The 23,614-nt window shown below is 43.7% G+C and overlaps 2 protein-coding genes across 3 annotated transcripts; one reads left to right on the forward strand and one right to left on the reverse strand.

The window, feature by feature from the left end:
- Positions 1-16: 16 nt before the first annotated feature.
- On the reverse strand, positions 17-6,706 carry smcr8a (Smith-Magenis syndrome chromosome region, candidate 8a). The gene is made up of 3 exons (XM_042505145.1): positions 5,560-6,706; positions 2,546-4,279; positions 17-948 (listed from the first exon to the last, which is right to left on the reverse strand). Exons 1-3 carry the CDS (start codon positions 6,159-6,161, stop codon positions 492-494), a joined length of 2,793 nt encoding a protein of 930 aa, XP_042361079.1. The 5' UTR covers positions 6,162-6,706; the 3' UTR covers positions 17-491.
- A 547-nt stretch (positions 6,707-7,253) lies between these two features.
- Positions 7,254-20,740, forward strand: top3a (DNA topoisomerase III alpha). 2 transcript variants are annotated; one of them, XM_042504910.1, is made up of 19 exons: positions 7,256-7,861; positions 8,313-8,372; positions 8,461-8,534; positions 8,638-8,713; positions 8,906-9,014; positions 9,262-9,405; positions 10,699-10,869; positions 10,966-11,066; positions 12,669-12,743; positions 12,908-12,990; positions 13,324-13,534; positions 14,175-14,360; positions 14,483-14,612; positions 14,809-14,922; positions 15,064-15,229; positions 15,396-15,542; positions 15,662-15,784; positions 17,902-18,659; positions 19,327-20,740. In XM_042504910.1, exons 1-19 carry the CDS (start codon positions 7,640-7,642, stop codon positions 19,488-19,490), a joined length of 3,114 nt encoding a protein of 1,037 aa, XP_042360844.1. In that variant the 5' UTR covers positions 7,256-7,639; the 3' UTR covers positions 19,491-20,740. The 2 variants fall into 2 exon arrangements, with proteins under 2 accessions (XP_042360843.1, XP_042360844.1); XM_042504909.1 differs by having other exon boundaries at positions 7,254-7,861; positions 14,809-15,229.
- Positions 20,741-23,614: the final 2,874 nt, after the last annotated feature.

Consider the following 23,614-nt stretch of genomic DNA (forward strand, 5'->3'; position numbering starts at 1 on the left):
TTGCTTGTTACCTTTTCCACCGTGTTTTTGAAACCAGTGACCACTTTTCTTGGGCTCAAAGGTTTACGTACATTGTGAAAGGAAAAGCAATATTGATCGAGGTTTCAAAGGGTTAAACAAACCAGCGCAAGTACCGATATTTTTTTTTTAAACACACAGATGACTTAAAGGACAATAAGTAGAACGGACCTTCGTCTGCTCTGTTATGTGTTAGTGAGCGTCAACGTGCTCTGGACCAAATACAGGCAAAGTGAAAGCCACTCACCAACATTCACACCTCACTCTGCCTCCTTTTTCCTGCAAACAGAGGAAAGAGAAAGACCAGAGAGAAGACAGCAAGGCAGAGAGAGATTACACACATAAAACAACAAACCAGTGCAGAGTTTGTCCTGAAACTAAAACAACCGTAGACCTTTTTAAGATCACCTTTAAAAACCAAAAGGGTTAAAGATGATTTCTGCTAAAACGTGTGTGGGAATCCTCGCCCAGTATCAGATTTTGTATAAAACGCTGGTGGTGTAGTTAAAACTAAAACAAGTCGCTGCGCTGCTCCCGGCGTCGGGCTGCAGGTACCGCTGAGTGATGAGCTGGCTGAGGTAGAGCAGTATCTGGCTGTCCTCCTCTTCCAGCCCCAGCTGCTCCTGCAGGAAGCAGCGGCGTCGGCCCTCCACGACCTCGGGCCCCTCCGTGGAGCTGACCGGCAGGTGGAGGTGGTGGGTGAAGGTGAACAGGAAGGCCTTGGCTGCCAGCTGACAGAGCGTGCTCTGTAAGTGGAGGAAGTAGGTGGAGCCGCGGCGGATGTAGGTGCGGTGGTCGGCTATGTTGGCGAGGAGTTGGCCACGATACGGCGGACAGCGCAGGGTCTTCTGGTCGGCGTCCAGGATGGAGATGTAGCGGCTGTAGCGGGACAGCGAGTAAAGCATGCTGGAACCCACAGGGGACGCTACTCTGTGGGGACAGAGACAGATATTTATTACTTGACAAAGGCAGTTTTCATATGCAGTACATACAGTATATACTTAGGAATAGGGGCTGACCGAAATATATTTTTCAGGGCCAATGCCGATATGGGTTATTAGTGGTTAATGATATACATCATGCATATGCGAAAATTTAAATTTCTTATTTGATGATGTTTGTATTGTATTTATTGTCCTCTATGTCTGTTTGGGAGGTTATTGAATATATTGTTTAAAAAAAAAATTCATTGCACTTTAACATGATGCTATCCTAACAACAGCCAAAACCAGAACAAATCAGACCTATTTCAAATAATTAAAGTCACATAATTAAAGTCACATATTTAAGCGTATTATTCGCCTGTCATAACAGCAGAAATATTCATTTCAGATCAGTGCTATCATATTTAATTTTAAAGCAGCTATCTGTCGATATTATTGTACATCCCTATATATACATAATTATTCCTCTCATACAGCAGCTTATTATCTATGTCTGTGCTGAAATTAATATTTTATCAAATTAGGATTATCCTGCTCCGCACCACTAGAGTAACAGAAATTAAAACTGAAATGCTTTGACCCTTTTTATAGTCGTTGTACAACAATGAAGGAAATGACATAATAGATATATATGAATTTGTCTGCACAGATGCTCTCCGTTAATAAGGCAGGAGTGTAAAGATGATTAAAATCAAGTTCAGTTAATTCATCTACGTGCATGTACTGAATCAATATGATAAATACACCGAGCGGTGCTGCCCACGTCACCCCCCTCCTCCCGACTGTCAGCGCCTCAGTAAAAACATGAGTTTAAAAGCCATGGCCTCCTCTCTAAACATCAAACACTGAATACTATGGGGCGCGTTCTGACGTCAGAAAGACGAGTAGAAATGGAAGAGAAGTTCAAGGACACCCGGAGGCTGGAGATTTAATCGGTAAATAGCTGTGAGTCATCGATGACTGAGTCAGACCAGATGAGTAACAGGATTGTAAAGTGTAATAAAAACTCTGAGGAATTTTCAAACTTCACATTGACGGAGACGCTCTCAAGTTCTGTGAGCATCGAGCGCAGCGTTTTAGTGATGTACATTTGTAACATTCGTCATCATCATTTGTAAAAGAGCGTCAGTTAAATGCTTAAAACCGGAGTGACATCACTTTCACTGTGCTGCTTTCAGACGCCTTTCACAATTTCTAAACCTTTTAACCCTGATCAAATCGGTGCGATTTCTCTTGTTAAGAAATGTTTCACACAAAACTATAGTTATAGTTATCATAATTTCATATTTAAACTTACAGATTTATCCTAATTTTTTAAGCACCAAGCAAGTATATCTCTGATCTTAGAGTGAGGGTCCTCTTCTGCAGAGTCCACAAATGTTTCTAGAGTGGCTCCGAACGGACAAACCAAACACTGACTCTGGATAAAAGCCCCTTTATGACTCATGTTTTTGCATCTGCCACCATAGATTTGCAGCACACTTTGTTCATGGGAGAAGTTTCAGTTGGTTGCATTCTGCTGCTTCACCACTAGATGCCACTAAATCCTACACACCGTAAATACAGATAAAACATGGAAATACCTTTGCAGACCAACGAGTTTCCACCTCTGCAGGTCAGTGAGGGTGAAGGAGCAGGACAGCCAGGCTTGAACTCTCTCTCCACACTTCCCAGGAGCCGGCACAAAGAGGGCCAGAGCCGAGACCAGCCTGCGGACTCTCCCCTCATCCGCCCCGAGCACCACCAGGGTCCGGCCGCTCAGCAGACACCACAGAGCCTGCATGGCAAAAGGGTACTGCCGCACAAACCTCAACGCTCCTTGTCCAGCCTTCTTCCTCTGACGCAGCGTCACCACCCCGCCATAGCCAAGAGGTGAGGCGGCCCGATCGGACCCCGTAGAAGCACTCATGGTACAGTCCGACCCGTCCTCCACTGAGGTATGGGAAACTGCATCTCCGAGGGGCCCCACAGGCAGCTCCAGTCCAGCTGCGGGGCTTTCTGGGCTTGGAGACCCCACAGCGTAGTCGTCCTGGAGTGGAAGCAGGGCCTGGGGCTCCTGGTTGACCACCGGGGTTTCACAGGGCTGCGGGTGGGCGCTTTGACCGAGACGAAGCGCCGCTTCTGGGGCCGACGCTTCATAAAGGAACCCATCCTGGGCCATACAGCACGCCGTATCTAAAGGAACCAACAAGTCCGACTCCTCCTCAGTTACTCCGTCACACTCATCCTCCCTGCTGGCCTCCAGCTCAGACACCACCTCCAACAGAGACACGGGCGTCTCGTCTCCCTCGTCCTCCCCCGCAGTGGTCTCCATGTCCTCACTGCTGCTCTCCCTCTCCAGGTCAGTGTTATGGTCCGGGGTCAGGTCAGAATCTGGATCAGGAGCTTCTGACTTAGCCTGATTCTGCTGCCTCTCTCTCTCCCCGCTCTTATCGCTGCTGAAGCTTCCTTTGGTCTCCTCCGAGCTCTCCTGCGTCTCCAGAGTCTGGTCCGAGGGGGACGACTCCAGATTCTCCACGAGCCCGAGCTCGCTCTCTTGAGTTTGACTCGTCTCAGACGCTGGAGGCTCCAGAGCATCCAGCTCCAGAGGTTCTGGTCCGAGCACAATGGGAGGTGGATTTAAGAGTGTGAAGTTATCTACAGCGTGGTTCACAGCACAGAACGGTCGTAGCGTTCCTCCTACTTCCTCCTCATCGTCACCAACGTCCTCCTCGAACAGGAAGTTGGTAACTTTCTGTTTCCTGCGCAGCGCCCTCTCCAGGCGGCGTGTGTGCAGGTAACACAGATCCCCTCTGAAGCTCCTCTCCGTCTCCTTCAGGAGCTCCACCGTGGCCTCATAAAACGTATCGTCGCACAGCTCTTGCAGGGTCTTCAGGCGCTTGTCGAAACACTTTGCGGACTTAGCTTTGATCAGCTGCGGCGTGTAGGACGGCCTACGTTTAACGACATCATCTTCTTCATCGTCCGCTTCATGTTCACCTCCTTCATCGTCGACCTCAACCTGCCCTTCCTCCCCCTTCTCCCCCACTGTGTTAGTGTAGCTGAAGGGGTTGGCAAGCTTGGCGTATTTTTCTAACAGCTGCTCACACTCGCTCAAGCACTCTGTGACGCATTTCTGGCAGGTGACAGCGTGAGGATCTCGGCGCGGGCGGTGATGGTAGGAGCTGATCTGCCTCAGCAGGTCTCTGTGTTCGTAGATGCTCTTTTCCACGTTTGCAAGCTCGTTGGCCTTTTCCACGGCGTGAGCGGAGTACATGCACTGAGGCCCCGCCTCTCTCTGCAGGCCCTCCTCCTTCTGCAGCACCGAGTGAGTGTACCTGAGGGCAAGAAAACAGTCGATCACATGTGATTATACAAAGAAATACACAAAATAATAGTACTTTTTTTTCCTCACGAGAAGCTTCAGCGCAACAGAGAAACCACTAAGCAACGCAAAAGAACTCAAGCTGCGACATGTCCTGTAAGATTAGCAAAGATGTGGACTCAATTGGGGTGCCCAGTAGCTCAGTTGGTAGAGCTGGTGTCCTACGTACAGAGGCTAAGTCCTCACTGCAGCAGCTGCAGGTTTGATACCGGCCTCAGCCCTTTGCTGCACGTCATCCCCTCTCTCTCCCCCCTTTCACACTTAAACTATCCTGTCAGAACGAAGGAAAAAACAAAAAATAATCTTTAAAAAAACTTGATAAAATCTAACTATTCTAGCAAACTGACTTGGACTTTTAACACCAGTTACTTATGATTTCAGTTTTTTGATTTTAAAATATTTGATACCTTTCCCTAAAACGCAAATATTTAAAAAATGTGTTATTTGTGTGCTGCACATAAATTACCCAAATAATAATCGCAAAACAAAGAACAAAGAAAAGGGAGATTGAAGAAGCAGCAGCCTACTCAAAAAAGAGGGACAGCGACCGAAAGTGTCTTAAAATTGTTAATACAGTGAGGTTCGGATGCTCCTTATCCTCTGAGCAGAGGGCGAGATCTGTCGTTACATAACACAGACGGTAATGTTATTCCATCGTTAATGTTTACAAACTGCTGCATATACTATATATGTCATATGTCAGACACTGTTGTGTCACGTTACGTCTGTCCCACCTCTTTTTATTCTGCAACGCCGACACGCTGTCTAAAATCACACACTTTAGCAGCATGTTGATGTTGATCATCATTTGTTTCTGTGTAAAAAATTCAAAAGATTGCATAAAGAAGGGACTTCATAGCAGACCTATAACGCGATCTCTGTGTAAAAATGGTAAATAATGCTCGATTGGATGAATATTTGGGGAATTCGGAAGCTAGGTCGATGACCTGAGACCTTTTCACGTTCCTCAGATCATCCTGAAGGATTTTTTGCAATGTGGCACAGAACCTTGTCCTGCTGGGGGGTCGACCTCCATGAAGGACTATTCTGCAGTGGTTTTTGGATGACTTGAGCGTTTCAAATGGCATCCACATGAATGCCAGGACCCAAAATTTCCCAGTATAACATGTCTTTGTAACACGATGATCAATACTTATTCACTTCATCAGCCAGTGGCTGTAAAATTTGGGCTGATCTTTGGATGTTAGCTCTAAAACGTTTTAAAATTCTTACTCCAGGTCTTGGAGCTTCCTCTGGAGTTCCTTGGCGAACGCTCTCCTGTTCCCCGCCTTCAGACACTCGGACGCCTGCGAGAAACGAAGTGACAGCTCCTCAAACTGCAGCATGATCTTCCTCTCATCTGCTGACACGTACGCCATACAGAAAGGTCGCACGAAGCCCCTCGCCTCCAGGTCGTACAGCGTAAGGTGATGCACGTAGGCGAACGCCCCTTCTTTTGAGTCTCCCAGCACCACCCTCGAGTCCTCTACAAAACTGAGCCTTGGGTAGCCGGTGCCGGGCGGATGCCCCACGAACGAGGCCTGGTAGTCCACTGACATGATGCGCAGGGAGAAGTAGTTGAGATCGAAGGTGCCGCAGATTTTGGGGTCGTCTGGGATGGTGAGGAGCGGCTGAGGGCCCACCTGCTCTGAGAACTCAGAGATGAGGATGAAGTCTTTGGTGAACTTGGCGTAGGAGGTTTTCGCCCAGGGGTTGGAGTCGGCCAGCGGGTGGAGCGGGACAGAGAACTCCTCAGGCAGAGCCCAGGGGTCGGGAGTCGTCTGCCCATACTCGTCCTCTTTAGTGAAAGCCACCAGGTCAGGTGAGCCTATCATGGTGGAGTTATTGAGCAAGGCATGAGAGACAGGACACACAGAGCGGATTCAGTCATGAACCAGCTGTCAGGGCACAGCGGAGGAGCTCAGTCAGACCGACCATTCTGCTGCACATTTGATAATGAGATGTAAAACACACACACAAAAAAGCTGATTATGTAATTTATAAAGGGGGTCCCAGGGCAGAGGGGACCCAAATTCCAGCTGCGCCCCTGCAGCAGAGTCTCCACACAGCAAGTCTTGATGTCTGTCAGACAAAATAAAAGCCACAGAAAATATAAATCACTGTCTCTGCTAACAAAAGCAATTATCCTGCGCCAGTCACAGGCTCCGGGCAGTCATCACACCATTCATGCTGTGCAAGGAGAGAAAAAAATAAAAAGCTGCATCATTGAGGCGCCTCTCTCCTCCTCCTCTTCATGTCTTCATGCGTCGTCTTCATCGCGTTTCTGACTTCCGGGTTTCAATAAAAAGACGCTGGTGCGACAGAAACACCGTTAACAGACAGAAGCGCTACATGTAATTTTTACATCTTGAGACGGACGCCATGTTTACCCAGCTGGTTGTAGTCTCGTCAGGTGACCATCCTCCTCCCCATCTGGAGAAATTCCACCCTAAAAAAATAATAAGCATATCTTATTCATGACGTCTGTACTTGATATGATTAGGGACAGTTCTTTGTTTATCTGTGTGTGTGTGTGTGTGTGTGTGTGTGTGTGTGTGTGTGTGTGTGTGTGTGTGTGTGTGTGTTTGGGGGATCTTTTTTTAAAAAAAAAATCAACCCCTCCTTATAGCCAAATAAAAATAATAATGTATAGATAGAAGAAGATGTATAGATATAGATATAGATATATGGATATATATGGATATATATATGGATAGATGCAGAATTTGAACTCCTACAAAGCTATTAATACCCCAAATTGCCAAAAAAGAAACAAGAAATCTCAGATGTTTAAATAGCGTAATGCTAATTCTGCTTTAGGGTGGATTTTCTTTTTAACGCTGACGTAAAATTAACATCTACTCTATTGTTATAAGGAAAAAAAACGTTGTTAATACGTTACATAAGTGTTTTGAATACATTGTTGCAATACTATTCATTTTTTCGTTTTTGATTTTATTTTGATGTTTTAGTGGTTCCCGGATTTTGCGACAGTTTTGCGACATAGTTTACGGCAGTTTTTGACAGGCGAGCGCGTAATTTGTAAACAGAGCTAACAGTCCCACTCACAGAGGTCGATGTTGCTTCTTATTAGGTTTTTATTAAGTATTTAATTAATAGATTGGGATTCTTTTTCTTATTTTTTGTTTGTTTAATTACCCTGAAGTAAAGTTAATAATCAATGGACTACTTTTTACCTTCTACTTTTTAAGTTCTTCAGTTAGCTCCGTTAGCTAACATGCTAACCCGGTGGAGGGACAGCAGCAGGGAGGCAGCCCGGAGGACCGGCCGCTTCATGTGAGAGCTGCCCGGCATGCTGGTTCACTTCCTCGGGAGATCAGTGCTTCGATCGGGACTACAGCGGCTCCGGGTCCAGCGGAGGTGTTTCTGTGCGGCGCAGGGGGAGCGGTGTCCGGACACGCAGGCGGACATGATCCGGGGCCGGGCTCAGATCAGGCGGGTCCTCTGCGTGGCCGAGAAAAACGACGCGGCCAAAGGCATCTCAGAGATCATGTCCAACGGCAGGTCCAGGAGGGTCAGTCACAGTGACTCTGCAATCATTTCTCATCAGCTGTTTAAGTCCTCTTTCAAGCAAAACTAACAAACAGCTGTTTCCAGTTTCTCACGTGTTTCTTTGCTTTTTGGTTTTATTAGTGACAAGACACTCTGTCTTTTGGGGTTTAGACTGTTTGGTTAGGCTCCGGGAACCTGTGATGGGTGACTAAAATATCAATTATTAAATATGTTATCACCAACTAACTCTACATCATCTGGGCCCAGTTGTTCAAAAGTAGTCAGATCAGATTTCAGCTACTGAATTGAATCAAATCTTGAAAATGGGTTGTTCAAAACAAAAGAAAGACTTGATCTTGACCTGGATCAAACCTTCAGTTTGTGTTGTTCTCAACTTTTTAGTAGGATTGAGATATTTTTCTTTAAAAAAACCACATTGCTCCAGCACTGATTGTTTCCTTTTTTTATTTCAGAGGGAGGGGATGTCAAAGTTTAATAAAATCTATGAGTTTGAATATCATCTCTTTGGTCAGGTAAGTAAAGTGAAACACTTACACATGCACCTGTATGTCCTCTCTTTTGTGTTTTACATCTCTGATTTTTCTCTCTTTCTCGCTCCAGAATGTGACGGTAACAATGACGTCTGTGTCAGGACATTTACTGGGTCTGGAGTTTAAAGCACAGTTCCAGAAATGGTGAGTTCAAATAAGATTTATTTTATTAATTCATTTTTTATGTATTTTTAGCATCTCACAGTATTATAACAACTGACTGTATTTATATACTTTCTCTCCAAAGGCACAGCTGCAACCCCGTGTTATTATTTGATGTTGAGGTAGAGAAGTACTGTCCTGATAACATGTTACAAATAAAGGTATGCTTTTATATATTTTGATGAATCTGTTATAGTTTGCCTTATTGTATACTGCCTTTTACTGCAGCAGGAGGCCACAGTTTTCATTCAGAGGAAATAATGATGACAATGAACAGAAACTGACTTGACAAATTGCCTCACTCTTCATCTAACCCTCTTTTTTCCTGTCTTTGTCCCTGTCTGTCTCTTTAGCGGACACTAGAGAAAGAGGTGAGACAGTGCCAGGCTTTAGTCATCTGGACTGATTGTGACAGAGAAGGAGAAAACATCGGCTTTGAAATCATAGACATCTGCAAAGCAGGTATGATGTTGTGCTGTTTTTGTCTTTGTTGTACGGCTGCAGGTGAGCGTGCTTTTGAATAGAAAAGATATGCTTACTGCAGAGAATTAAATGAGATTTATATCTTTCTCATGTCTGTACAGTAAATATGAAGCTGGATGAACATCTGACTTAACCCATCTATTCAAAAACTGAAAAAATGGCACGTGATTTGTCTATGTGTGTATGTGAATTGTGTCTAATAATAGTGTTTCTGTGTTCTTTTTAGTGAAGCCAAATATACAAGTCTTCCGGGCAAAGTTTTCTGAGATCACCGCCAACTCCATTAGAAGAGCTTGTGAGACTCTAACGGAGCCAGACGCTAACATCAGCGATGCCGTCGATGTCCGTCAGGAGCTGGACCTGCGGATAGGTAAGACAGCCTTAAACTGTGCTGAATAAAACATAGTGACTGTTGCTACAGCGGTCCAAAGACTGAATGGCCACGTTTCCTACTGATGTTTTCTGAAGATTTATTTTTTCTCCTTCTTTGTTTCCGCAGACGCCTCAAACTACTACAACAAACATAAAACGATATAAAAGTTTAATAAACATATGTTTTCCACTCACTCTCAGTCTCCATCATTAAGCAGTGCAGTTAGCACACCAGAAATATGCTCAAATAAAACAAAATGACCAAAAATGTGCCACCAATGTCCACGTAAGGCACATAAACAATAATACCAAAATAAAGGAATAATTACGGTGTGCGTCTCCAGCACCACATGCAGAATATCGTTACACTGGAGTTTGTCGTCTGCAGCCGTGGTACTTTTACCCACAATGCTACTGACATATTACCTCACTAAACGACATTAATGTCTCACGATGCCATCAGCTCTACTGCAGCGGTGTTACTCTGCATTTAGTTAAGAGCTTACGTTAAAGACGGTACAATTTTAAACCAACATTTTTAAAGTAACTTTGAGACACATTTTTATCAAACATTTTAACACCTTATTTCTTACATTTTGAATGAGTTTATGAACTTAAATGGTAATGAATTTAAAACTGAAATATATAAAATAATACCAATAAAACTGTGAGATATTTACAGTGACGCACTAATGCAGGTGAAAAAGATTCTTGGATTGTTGGATGGCTCAACAGATTTCAGCATAATCGTAATTTGGCAACTTTGGGTTAATATCTTCATCAGTTATGCACCATTAGTGTCTTTGTTTGTCCAAAAAAAGACACATATTAAAGCTGGAGTCTAAGATTTTTACATACAAATGAACATCTGTTACATTCACAATGAAGTGCTCACAATGAAGATAAAGTTTATCACCAACAGAAAAAGCGCTCTGAATTTCACGCTTTTCCAAAGTTTTGGTGTCTGTGGCGACTTTCCCGCGCTGGCGCACTGCAAGTCATGTGTTTTACGTCAACTAGCAGAGCTGAAGCTGGCAGGGAGCGACCAGAGAACGTAGTCACAGCAGCAGCTAGAAAATCCTAAGAAACGTCCAAGAAAAGTTTCAGGAGTGAATGCTTCAGATAAAAAAGAAACTTTGCATTCAAAAGGATCAAAGTTTAAAAAAAAAAAGCGATCAGCTTCAGGCAGACGTCAGGAACACGTGCCAACAGTGTTTGCGTATTTCCTCTCATTGCCAGAGCGAGGAGATAACTGTGATCCCATCCTCTCTGCTTTGCTCTTCTTCCGCAGGTGCGTCCTTCACTCGATTCCAGACGCTTCGCCTGCAGAAGATCTTTCCAGAGTCTCTGGCCAATCAGCTGATCTCCTACGGCAGCTGTCAGTTTCCCACTCTGGGCTTCGTGGTCGAGCGTTTCAAAGCCATCCAGGCTTTCATACCCGAGACTTTCTACAAGATCAAAGGTAAAGAACTCATCTGTAAACAGACTGGCAGCTCAGGTGCTTTCAGGTTTTTAACTGATCCTCACTCCTCTTCATGCCTCCTGTTCTTTGTCTCAGTGCTGCACGAGGTGGAGGAGGACACCGTGGAGTTCAGCTGGAAAAGAAACCGTCTTTTCAACCACACGGCTTGCCTGGTGCTCTACCAGATCTGCATGGAGGTATGTGCCTGTTTTATCACACGTTATTTAGTTTTGTTACTTTGTTTGTAGTTTATGTTCTTGAATTAAACATTGACGCTCTCAGTGATGGTTTTTGTCTGTTTGTCTTATTTGCTCCTAACACCTGATTACCTGATTTTAAAGCTTTGTGATTTATTGTCATTATATGTTAATTAAAAAGATATCTTGAATTGCCATGTTATTTCAAATTAGTCACCTGGGTTGTTTTGGAGATGAAGAGAGCTCTGTGAATAATTTGGATTTTGGTATAAACCCTCTGAACTATGAGCACTGAAGGAACTAACCAGGAGAAACTGCAGCGACGGCATTGCTCCGTCTTTTGTTATTGTTTTGACTGAGACTCCTCATAAAATTACATATTATACATTTAACCTTTAGTTTCGGTTAAAAAAAACTGCTATGTTGAATTTGTAAAGAAACTTTGTCCTCTCATGCCTACGGTGAATAAAGAATCCAAAAATGATGAAAATTCTTGATGAATTGAAATCATTAGGGTCCACATTAAACAACAGCAAAACTATTTCAGAACATCCGTTTACAAACACTCACATCTTGTGCAGTATAATCCAAGTCTCATGATGCAGTCATACACGTACTTCCTGCACAGACAGCTCTTTCTAACGTATCCATGCAGTAGATCAGCAGCTCCAGCGGTCAGCAAAGTAAAATTGCTGCTTTTGTCAGTGGAGCTGGCTTTGAGGAGCGCATAGATAAGTTCCATATTTAGTTCTGTCAGAAAAGGCCAGTAACCATTTAAATTAACAATAACTGTATTAAAGATAACACAACAAAAGCAAACCAAGTATGTCAGTAGTCAGTGGTGAGGTGTGGGTGCTAACTCGTGCTAACTAACCATAAGGAAACAAAAGGCTAACCAAACCAAACCAAACCAAACCAAACCATGCTGGGTGCCTGAGAGACACCAGCCTTCCAAGAGGGAGGGAAAAGGAGCCACCCTGGAAATGGCCAGGCTTAAATAGACCTGTGGCAGGTGAGGCGAATCCAAACAACGATGTGGGAGGAGCCGAGCAGAGGGAGGGAGATCCTGAAACACAGAGCACGGGCAGGCCAAACAGGAACTGACAAGAGTGCCAGGGGCATCACAGTGGGTCAGAGACATTCCTGCATCCCAAAAATGAACGTGAGGCCGCCCGGGTCAGAGATCCACCCTCACATGCAGCATCACCAGAGTACAGCGTGTCAAAGTCTGCTGTCTTTTCTATGTTTCCTGTTTGTGTCCAAACTGTTGCTTTCAAACAGGCAAAATGCCAAAAACCTGCTCTTGCATAACAGATGCAAAATATATTTATTCTAAAACGAACGCCGGCAAAACAACACACATGGTGGCTGATTAATATGAAAGCAAAAATACACTAATAGCTGTGTCTGTGTGTGTGTGTGTGTGTGTGTGTGTGTGTGTGTGTGTGTGTGTGTGTGTGTGTGTGTGTCCTCCACCTGCAGCTGTTACCTTGAGAGGACACAGCAGTAAATTTGAAAGTGTTTTCGACTTGCCTGAATAAAACGGGCTAAAAGCCACACGTAGAAACGTACACATGAGAATATCCTTTCACTCATTTCCAGGATCCCATGGCAACAGTCACCTCAGTAACCAGCAAACCCAAGAGCAAGTGGAGACCGCTGCCTTTGGACACTGTGGTGAGAATACAAAGTCAAACAGCCAAACACACACACACACACACACACACACACACTCGGCACTTCAGAAAGAGTAGTATTTTGTCTGCTGCAGTGTCCTTGCCTTGAAACACACTGGCTGTTTTGTTCCACTCTTTCTGAACAAACTTTTATCTGACCAACAGGAACTGGAGAAACTTGCATCTCGTAAGCTCAGAATAAATGCCAAAGAGACCATGAAAACTGCAGAAAAACTCTACACCCAAGGGTAAGTGTGTGTTAGGTGACGCACATTGGTTGCTAAGTATTGTCTTGGTGCGACCATACGCTAAATGCAATCAGTTTATCCTCCGACACTGCTGTTTTCTGATATTTCATTTGAACATGTTTCAGTCAGAGCGCTGTCTTTGAGCCACCGTAGCAGAGGCTTTGTGGTGTCAAATGTATTTATTGTTTACCAGGGTGCTAAAAGAGTCAGGCCTATTTTTATACATCGAACGACCATCTGGCGGGTGGCGGTGTCTTTCATGCGTTTAATAGATGAGTTTATCAGCAGCGTCACATATCCTCTTGATCTGTCTGACTGTTTTTTAATGCTCAGGTATATCAGCTACCCCCGCACTGAGACAAACATTTTCCCCGCAAACCTGCCTCTCGGCCCCCTGGTGGAGCAGCAGACTCAAAGCCCGGTCTGGGGGACGTTCGCTCAGAGGGTGCTCGACCAGCCCGGGGGTCCCAACCCGCGACAGGGCAAGAAATCTGACCAAGCCCACCCCCCGATACACCCCACCAAGTTCTCTAATTCACTGCAGGTAAATCAACTGGAGCTCAGTTTGTGCAAATGTTCCTTTAGTTCTCCTCAAATTTTTGCCCTCTGGAGATGATGTTAAACAATAAGTTGACAAAAGGTTTACTGATATTCTGCCACCAAAATGTTGTCATTTACATTTTGAGTCATAATAATCTAGACTTTAGGGCTGAACTCAACTCAGAATTTGGTCAGATAAAATCAGATGGAGCCGCTCATTGTGATTATTGGACTAAATGTTCCTTGTTTCCCATATAGGGTTAAAAAGTGAGCGTGTGACAGTGAAACTCGCGTAATGTTGTAAACAAGGTAACTCTGCTAACGGCCGATCAGAAATGTGCTATGGCATTTTTGCTGACATTAGATCAACAAATGATCTTTTTTTCTGGTTTCTTTGCTTCATTACGACAGTAAACTGAACAACTCTGCTCTGTGGACAAAATAAGACATTATGAGGACGTCATCTTGGGCTCTGAGAGACATTTCTCATCATTTCCTGACATTTTTCAGCCCAAACAAATGATCTATTAATCAAAGACAATAACTGACGGATTAACTGATGATGAAGATAATCAGCAGTTACAGCCCAATTAGAAAGTGACAATGACGAGTGCACTCATCGCTTCTGTTTCCTCTGTGTCCAGGGCAATGAGGGACGCGTGTACGAGTTCATTGTCCGGCACTTCCTGGCCTGCGTATCCCAGGATGCTGTGGGGCAGGAGACCGTGGTGGACATAGACATCGCCAAGGAGAACTTCTCCACCTCGGGACTCATGATCATCGCAAGGAACTACTTGGACGTTTACCCGTATGACAAGTGGAACACCAAGGTGTGTGTGTGTGTGTGTGTGTGTGTGTGTGTGTGTGTGTGTGTGTGTGTGTGTGTGTGTGTGTGTGTGTGTGTGTGTGAGTGAGATATATCTCCAGTAAACCTGCTTTGTGTGTGTCCCAGGTGATTCCAGTGTATGAACAAGGCTCCCAGTTTCAGCCTTCTGCTATCGAGATGGTGGACGGAGAGACGAGTCCTCCGCAGCTGCTCACTGAAGCCGACCTCATATCTTTGATGGAGAAGCACGGCATCGGTACAGTGCGCGCGCGCACACACACACACACACACACACACACACACACACACCTTAACGCTAACCATAAACCTTATTCAGTCCAACCCCATCACATCCAACAGACCTCTTTAATGGGCCGGTGAAACTAGGAAACAGTAGAAATATACAGTAAAAACTAGAAAATTAACTTTTTTGTGAACTGTGTGTATTACAGGCACAGATGCAACCCATGCAGAGCACATCGAAACCATAAAGAGTCGCATGTACGTGGGTTTGACAGCGGAACAGAGGTTTCTGCCCGGAGAGCTCGGCATGGGACTGGTGGAGGGTACACACACACACACACGCACACACACACGCACGCACGCACGCACGCACGCACGCACAAGGTTTTTATACAAAGGAATGTGTTGGCTCCTTTATGTTGTTGCTTCTGTCACTCACTTATCAAACGTGTGTGTTTGTTTAGGTTACAACTCCATGGGCTACGAGATGTCAAAACCAAACCTGCGTGCTGAATTGGAGGCGGATCTCAAGCTGGTATCAGAGGGCAGGAAGGACAAACAGAGCGTGTTGCGGCACCACATCCAGAAATACAAAACTGTCTTCATGGAGTCTGTTAAGAAGGCGAAAAAGTTAGTTTTTTGTGTACTTTTTTGATGCACAGCCTGCACCCAAATGAGCAGAATCTCGTCATATTTGACAATGATGGATAAGTGACACGTGTCCGGTTACTTACACATCGCAGGTTGTTGGTTGTTTTGATTCTGGTACGAAGTAATTTCTCCATTGTTGCCTCAGGTTGGATGAAGCCCTGTCGTCCTATCTGGGTGCAGCTCTGGAGCTCCCTGAAGCAGAGCAGCAGGACATGGAGATCCTGCTGCCGGTCAGAAAGTGTCCTCACTGTGGGCGGGACATGGTGCTGAAGAAGAAGAGAGAAGGAAACAAGTGAGACAACACACAAAGCAAAGAAGCTTAAAAATATCACAAGAAAACAGAGATGCTGCACTTAAAAACTTAAGTCTGCAGTTATTGTAAACTACAATTCTTTCTGCCCCCCCCCGCAGTAAGTACCTGTCCTGCACGGGCTACCCAGCCTGTAAGACGGTGGTGTGGTTCCCCGACGTGGTGCTGGAGGTCAGCAGAGACGACAGCATTTGTCCCACCTGTCACCCGCGCCCTGTTCACATGTAAGTATTTTATATTTTTAATGTTATATTTGACCGCCTTAAATGTAATTCCACAGAGCTGGAACACAAGAAATCATGCAAGTGCAAAAGTTTGGACTGTCAGAGTTTATATTGACATTTTTCATCATCCTACCTGCTTTGCATATTGTTTTGTGCTCCCATATTTTGCAGATAAATCAGATGTGACATAATGTTTTAGATTTGCAATTTAGTCATCATCATAGTACTTCCTCTGAAAACAGCTCTAATTTTTTGTGCAGCGCTTTCGAAAGTTTGATTAAAAAGAACATCAGGGACTTTTCATAACAGTAGCACATCCTAGTGAGCTAATATTGAAAAATGTCAATTAATTAGGTCTACTAGATTACTGTGTTGCAGAACGGCGCACTAAATAATGAAAAATTTTTGGAAGAAAAAATGCTGAATTACTGTCACTGAGAATAAATCTTTAACAATGTGTGATTCCTTCCTCTCTCTCTCTCTCTCTCTCTGGCGTCTTGTGTGGTTAAAAGTTACACCAAGTTAGAGCTAGTAGAAGGAAATGAAGGGGATATGACACCATTGAAACCACCGAACCCAAACTCACCAAATGAAACTCACCATTACTTTGAATAAAATGACAGATTTCTCTGAGTTTGAACATTGTTGGAAACATTTGTGATACTGTGAGTACACATAAGTAACATGGGTCTAGTCATTTTTAGATATTTCGGTGCAGAAATGTTTCATATAAAACCTTTACGACAAACAAAACAGAAATTACAGACTCGGCTTTTGTTTCTTTGGAGCTTTTTGAGAAAGTTTTAAAGCAGAAGACATCAGATCACTGGTTGTCCCTTACCGGTTTAACCATTAAAGGATCCTTTTTCAGGTCCTGGTTGTCATATTTACCAGACGAAGAAATAATTAGAATTCATGGTCTTAATTCAAAGTGTAAAGGTTGCTGCTGGATTGATTTACTGTGTGCGCTCTTGTTATAAATACTTTGAGTTAACTTCCTCTCAGCACAATTCACCCCCACAGAAACTGCAAATATTAAACATTGAATTAAACGCACCATCTCACTTCAACGCCAAGGACCTTGTGTTGCCTTGAACACACAGCTTTTATTTCTCGGATTAATGAGAAGTGTATGTAGGCGCTGCTTGTTGTGCAAACACAACAACAAACACAGACGAAGCTCTCGGCGGCTTCAGCAGTGCAGAAAACTTGTCAAAATTCTTGTTTACACAAGTGGGCGTTCACCCTCTGAGCACGTGCCTCGGCTCAGTCCAAATATAGGGCACGCTCACGAGCATCGAGCCAGAGTGCTCCACACCAGCATCTGTTTCCATGGCAACCGATCTGGTACAGAGCTCAAAGTTGAACTCCAGCACTTACTCTAAAACAATATCACAGTTTTTTTAATCAGATTTCACCCAGCAGTTTCAGAGTGTTAGATAACTTCAGATGCAGTTAACAGCAGATGCGCGCAGTAATAAAGTGTTTCTTATTTGAGCGCACACAGTTTGAAAAGCAAACTGCTTTTACTCACAGCATTAACTTACAGTACTGCGTGTGTGTGTTGCAGTTGGTAACTTTTTATGAAAATAACTTTTTGCCATTTTTCTGAAACTGTCACTATACCCTGAAATAAATACATTATCCAAATAATGCATGAAGGAATTAACTTCCCTCCTCCTCGTTGTGCTTCTAATGGCATTCACCAAATTCTCCTGTGGCTCACCGACAACAACCAATCAGAGCCAGGCTGTCTCCAAAGCAGCTGTCAATCACTGTTTGTGAACAGTGGTCAAAAATAGCAAAACAGGCAACGCTGATCAAATAGGAATTAAACTTCAGTTACTGCAACAAGTACAGTTGCTGCTCTGAGTTATTTGTGACATTATAATTCAAAATGTTCATTGTCATTCATGTCTTTTGCTGTAAAAAAAGGTTTATTTTCCAGAGGACAAAAATTGTCATGTCTTATGTCACCATAAACATTTGTGCAAGATTGTCCTTCAGTTCTGATTGTTGTAAAATTGCAATAAGTTGTTGGCTCGGCTGCATCACAGCGAGCGATACGGAGGTCGATTTCTTTAACGTTCGTCTCGTGTGTGTGCCGCATCCTTCAGGTTGAAGTTCAAGTTCCGCAGGGGCAGCATCCCTCCCATGATGCCTTTAGAGTTTGTTGGCTGCATCGGTGGGTGTGATGAGACGCTCAGAGAGGTGCTGGACCTGAAGTACCTCCGAGCAGGGGGAGGCGGAGGAGGTGGGAACGGTGGAGGAGGTGGGAACGGTGGAGGAGGTGGGAACGGTAGAGGAGGTGGGAACGGCAGAGGAGGGGGAGGAAGAGGAGATGATCTTCATCCACCAGCTCCATGGGCGCCGAGACCAGAGCCGCCCAGACCTCGACCTTCCCTTCCTCCTGTTCCCTCCTGGACTCCGCAGCCGCAACCTCCAGCAGGTGGCGGCGCTGCAGACACCATCGGTGATGTCATTGTGTGTAACTGTGATCAGGAAGCGCTCCTTCTAACGGTGCGCAAAGACGGCCCCAACCAAGGTCGCCAGTTCTACAAGTGCAACGGCGGGAACTGCAACTTTTTCCTGTGGGCGGACGAGCCCAGTCAGCAGGGGGCGCCACAGAGTCGAGGGCCTCCGCTGCAAGCACCCCCGAGGCCCTCTCTGGGGTTCAGGAACACCCCTGGAGGGCAGGAGGGAGGTTCGAGAGGACCAGCAGGACAGACGATGTGTAACTGTAACGAACCGGCGGTGACGCGCACCGTGCAGAAGGACGGACCAAACAAGGGCCGCATGTTCCACACCTGCGGGAAACCACGAGGCCAGCAGTGTGGCTTCTTCCAGTGGGCTGATGAGAACGAACCTCCACCAGGCAAGGCCCCCACACACACACACACACACACACGCGCACACACACACACACACACACACACAAACCAAAATTTAACACTGCTTTTCAAATGTTCTAATTGTTTTCACCCTGCGGCACAAAATGAATATCTATTGAATGAGAGTCTTTCAGCCTTTCAGCTTTTCAGAATAACAGTCAGTCAGCTGGTTCAGACCCAAACATCAATTTAAGATAGAGATCTATCAGCTGGATTGTCATGAGGTTCGGTGATGAACTTTGGGTTTGAGTCGGACCTGCTTTGCTGCGTGTCATCCCCTCAGATCAGACACATCCGCAGTGCTTTTCATTTGATTTCTCACAGTTAAATGTCTGACTTCACTGATTCTGCTGCTAATTTACATCGAGCCTGGACTCTTTGTAAAACACACTGTGTTTATTTAAAACATCTTCATAACGAGCAAAACCGAAAGAGAGATGTACACTCAGATCAAACACCAGAGAGAGAGAGAGATCAGCCTCACCTGCATCTCAGCTTACTGATAAAGAAAAGCTGTCACGACTCACAAACACTTCCTCTGAGACCTTGACGCATCCACTTACTACACTGCCGTCAGTCCCAGCACACTCAAAAAATCTTCTGCTCTTTATGCGCTGACCTGTAAGACTTGTGTTTGACCTGTGTTCCCAGTGCCAGGTGGGTTTGGTGGTGGATTTAATGGAGGTGGAAACGGAGGCAAGAAGGCAAGGAAGATCACGGGAGACGCAAACAAACCTCCAGCTGCTAAGAAAACGCGTACCTGCGGCATCTGCCACGTGCCGGGACACACCCGAGTCACCTGTCCCCAACGGTGACCGCTGCCTAAAGACACTGTGAAGCAACTGAAGTCAAAGACTTCAAAGTGTGAAGATTTTAGTTTTCAGCCCAGACTGTAAGTACCTCCTCACAGGGGGTGGACCTCTTCTTCTGGTTCATCAGAATTGAACCAGCACTGTGTGTCTTCCCTGTAACGTTTTACTTTGATCACAAGACCAGAGTCACGTAAATGACTAAGGAAGTCAGAACTTGTATTTCCAAGTCCCAGTTGCGCAGCACAGTGACAAGTCTAGCTTTTTATGCACAGAAGTTGCGCTATAGAGCCACTACAGTCCCTTCTTTGCGTTACTTTTGCATTTTTACACAACTGAAGCATCATCCTGCTCCAGAGTATGATTTTAGACAGCATGCCAGCATCGCAGAGACAAAAGACACATGATGGATGTGACACTGATCAAAACCTCTTCTGCCTCGAGTGTGACATAAAAGACAGCGTGGGCAGCGCTTTCTAAACTATGACGATAGGAGAACATGTCAATAACAATCACCTACATACCTATTCTGTGGCGGCTGATCTCATCCTCTGCTCGGAGGGTAAGACGCTTCCAAAATCTGTTCCAGTGAAACCAGTATACCGCTGACACTTTATTTGGCCCTTTACTGCCTCTGCTGCCGGCTTAAATCTGAGTTAACTGTGATCTTCTGTTTTGTGATCATATGTTTTTTACAGAACGCTGAGGCGACATAACGGCACCATATTCCTGCCTTAAACAGGAAGTGTGAAAGAGGCTTTTGTTATAAATAAAAGGGGAAATGCCAAAGACATTTTGTGTCTCAGGTCAACAGAAACGAAAGCTCTTCTTTGTTTTCACTCAGATCTAATTTCTCAGTATTCCTCAGATCTTCAGTGTGCTTGTTTAAGATGAATGCCTCTTTTTTTGGCCCCTGAGAGGAAATTTAAGGGTCATTTGGGGGTCAGTGTATTTCCCAAAATGTCCAACTTTTTCTATAACATTCTGAGCAACATTCATAAACAAACCCACGCTCTACGCCTTAAACTCTTTCTGGACGAAATTTTAAAAAAAGAAAAGTTAAACCGCTTAAAATATCGAGGATAACCCAAAGATGACAGTTGTTGGGAAATTCACCTTTCTGGTCTTGGATCAGTTTAACGTCTCGTTTATTGTTTATCTGCATTTACAATCCTGACAGTTTTACTGGGATTAGTTTGATGCGAATGTCTTTAATGAATAAATATGAATTTTAAATAAAACATATTTGCACACTGTTCCTTAATCATTAATGGCCTAATTATTAATAGTGTGTATCAGTATGTTTACTTTTGATTTTCATCATTTTCACCATCACTAACCATCACTTTACATTTCCAGACCTGCTTAAGTTTCCTCTCTGTAGTGTTTGGAGAGGTAAGTATCAAAGATTTCTATATTAATATTGATGAATGCTAATAAACATAAAAGTAGTGTAACCTCCGGTGGTTATTTATATCTTTACAGTCATGACAGTTTAATGTTACAAATGTTGGTTTTGAGTCTATTTTCCTCTTGGTTCCACAGATTTTTACTTAATCTTTAGTCTTTAACTTTGATCCAGCAAAACTTCTTGATTCTGCATATAATCAACATAATTATTATATGAGATAAAATATTCACTCCTGATTTATTTTTCTAAATTTATTCAGATTAAATTAACTGTTATCTGCACTACAGCTTTGATGAAAGAGTTTAGTTTGTGCTAAATGGATTAAAAATAGTGCATATACTGTTCTGGCCAGTGGAGGAAGATCCTGAATATTTATATATATTACTTACTTGCCATAACACGTTCATAATTGTACTCAAGAAAAGTTTTTTTTAAAAAGCATTAGTAGAAGTACTTTTTATGCAGAAAAATCGACCTTGTGTGAGTTATTAAATGTGTATTTAATTGTTTAATTGTTGTCGTTTATAACATTTTATATGATAATCAGATATTTTATACAAAATTGTAATCTGGAAAAGTGACCAAAGCTATCAAGTAAGCGCAGTGGAAGAAAACGTGTTGTAGAGCAGCTTAAGTGTAAATTAGCATAAATGTGAAAACCTCAAAACTTTCCACCTCCGGTCCCGAGTGTTTTTCCTGCAGACATGCAAACTGTGTGGGCGTAAATGATCCCAAATGTTGAATGTTAAAGGGGAATGCCGGAACTTTTCAACCTGGATCATATTTATTTTGTGTGAGTGACTAATACAGACAACAATTTTTAAAATTGGTCCTGTATTGAGCGTGGGGGGCTGCAGCCGGTAGCTGCCAAACCGCTGTCACTCAGGGCATGTGCACCCTGTCAAAGTACATTTACTTTAAGTGGATGAAAAAATCAGATTATTAAAAGTGTTTTTACAACATTGTGGAAATGATGCCTACAGGGGAATTAAATGGTTTTCCGTACCTTTCACTTGTTCCGTTCTGTTTTGTGTCCAAGTCTCAGTAAAGGAAAAGCCTCGCTCTGAAATCTTGCAGACCTTTTCACAGTGTCGAAATCAGCTAAATAATCACTATGTTATTGAAAAACTTTGATAAGAATAAGACATGCTTTCTGTCCTCCAACACAAAATCCACTCACTGTTTTCACCGTTTTCTTGTTGCAAAACAGTACTAAGTTACTAAGTAGGTTTTTACTGAAAAGGAATCTGTTTTGGTCTTTGGTACACAGTAAACATACAACAAACATTTTAAGAGGAAATTCAATTTAAAGGCAAAGTACAACAATAAGTCACCTTGTGAGGTTTCTGGTTAGTGAGACTTGGACACAAAATAAACCGCAACAAGCAAAAGGTGTGAAAAATGTTTAATTTTCTGCAGGGTCCATCCCATAATGTAGAAATCTGAGCTTGTCAAGGGCAAAAAGACGCACTTTTAGACAGGAATTAACAGGGTGCACCTGCTCCAAGTGGTTACATTGCAGCCTGTTTTATTGCTTCTAGCTGCAGCAGTCTCACAATATTGGACCTAAAAATGTGCACAATTAGTTTATTAAAGATTGCTACTCAAAGTCTGCACCAGAAATACTAGTCACTTAAACTTACAATTTCATATTAATGAATATTCTGATGACTTTTTTAAATTGTTTGCTACTGCTGATTTACCCAATGAACATGCAGATGTAACAATCAGGCACATGTCCTTAAGATTTATTTTTTATATGTGAACTTATATTTAGCGAGTTGTTGTCATGTTTTGTAGGATAATGTTCACAGTGGATGGCCCAAACTGCAAAAAATGAAATACGATTTAGTTATTGTCAAGTAAGTTATAGATTACGTTGTGCTCAATTTTTTTTTTTGGGGGGGGGGGGTTCTTACATTTAGACCAGGCACTTAACTTAAAATTCAGTTTAAACATCAGGAAATACAAAGAAAAAATGGGGAAATAGGATCCAGTTTAAAATTTGCATGAAATTCTGCAGAAAAATGCCCACTGATCCTAATTTTCTCTGATAAGACGCTTTTTGTCAAACTTTGCGCAGCTTCATGTTTCACTGTTTGATTTTCCCAGAAGTGCTGCCTCTGAAACAGCCGAAACAAATGCAGCGGGAGCCCCGGGGGTGCAGAGGCTGAGGACAAAGGGAAGTAAATCAGAAACGCATGGCTTCCCGGTACACGGCTGTAAGTTACCCTTCTGTTTTTTTCCTCTGTTGTTATTCCAGAGAAGTGGCGCTGATCTTCTTACCGTCACGTTTGGTGAGTCATGCGTGAGTCATAACGTGGGTGTGAGTGATCCGTCCTGCCGGGTTGTTGTTTTTTTTTTGCTCCCAACTCCGCTGCACGAGTATCCGGGCAGATAACGAGTCATGTGATCGCCGTGGATCTTTTCTGAATTGCTGCGATAACCTCCTCCTTACGGGAAAAGCGCCGTTTTCTTCCCGTATTACATTTTTTAAAGTGATGCCGTAACGCTGCTCCCGGTAGGCGCGCTATAGGAGCACCATAATGGAAAAATACACCATTAAGCGCATTGAGACTTTACAGGAGCTGTAAGATCATCATCCTGCAGGATCAATGTGCAAAAATCACTGCAGCTCCCATTAACAGATTCAAAGATTTCAATACATCACTGTGCACATTAAACTCTCCAATGACTCGCAGCAGGAGTCCTAAAACTC

This window comes from Plectropomus leopardus, chromosome 17, assembly GCF_008729295.1.
Source record: "Plectropomus leopardus isolate mb chromosome 17, YSFRI_Pleo_2.0, whole genome shotgun sequence".
Taxonomy (NCBI): Eukaryota; Metazoa; Chordata; class Actinopteri; order Perciformes; family Serranidae; genus Plectropomus; species Plectropomus leopardus.

Excerpts from the sequence above, each read along its gene's own strand:
- top3a (XM_042504909.1), top strand. The coding sequence starts at position 7,640 with ATGCTGGTTCACTTCCTCGGGAGATCAGTGCTTCGATCGGGACTACAG. Across the intron at positions 9,406-10,698 it reads GGAGCTGGACCTGCGGATAG|GTGCGTCCTTCACTCGATTC; the intron begins GTAAGACAGCCT and ends CTTCTTCCGCAG. Across the intron at positions 15,543-15,661 it reads AAGAAGAGAGAAGGAAACAA|TAAGTACCTGTCCTGCACGG; the intron begins GTGAGACAACAC and ends CCCCCCCCGCAG.
- smcr8a (XM_042505145.1), bottom strand. The coding sequence starts at position 6,161 with ATGATAGGCTCACCTGACCTGGTGGCTTTCACTAAAGAGGACGAGTAT. Across the intron at positions 4,280-5,559 it reads AGGAAGCTCCAAGACCTGGA|GTACACTCACTCGGTGCTGC; the intron begins GTAAGAATTTTA and ends TCTTGCCCTCAG. Across the intron at positions 949-2,545 it reads AAACTCGTTGGTCTGCAAAG|AGTAGCGTCCCCTGTGGGTT; the intron begins GTATTTCCATGT and ends CTGTCCCCACAG.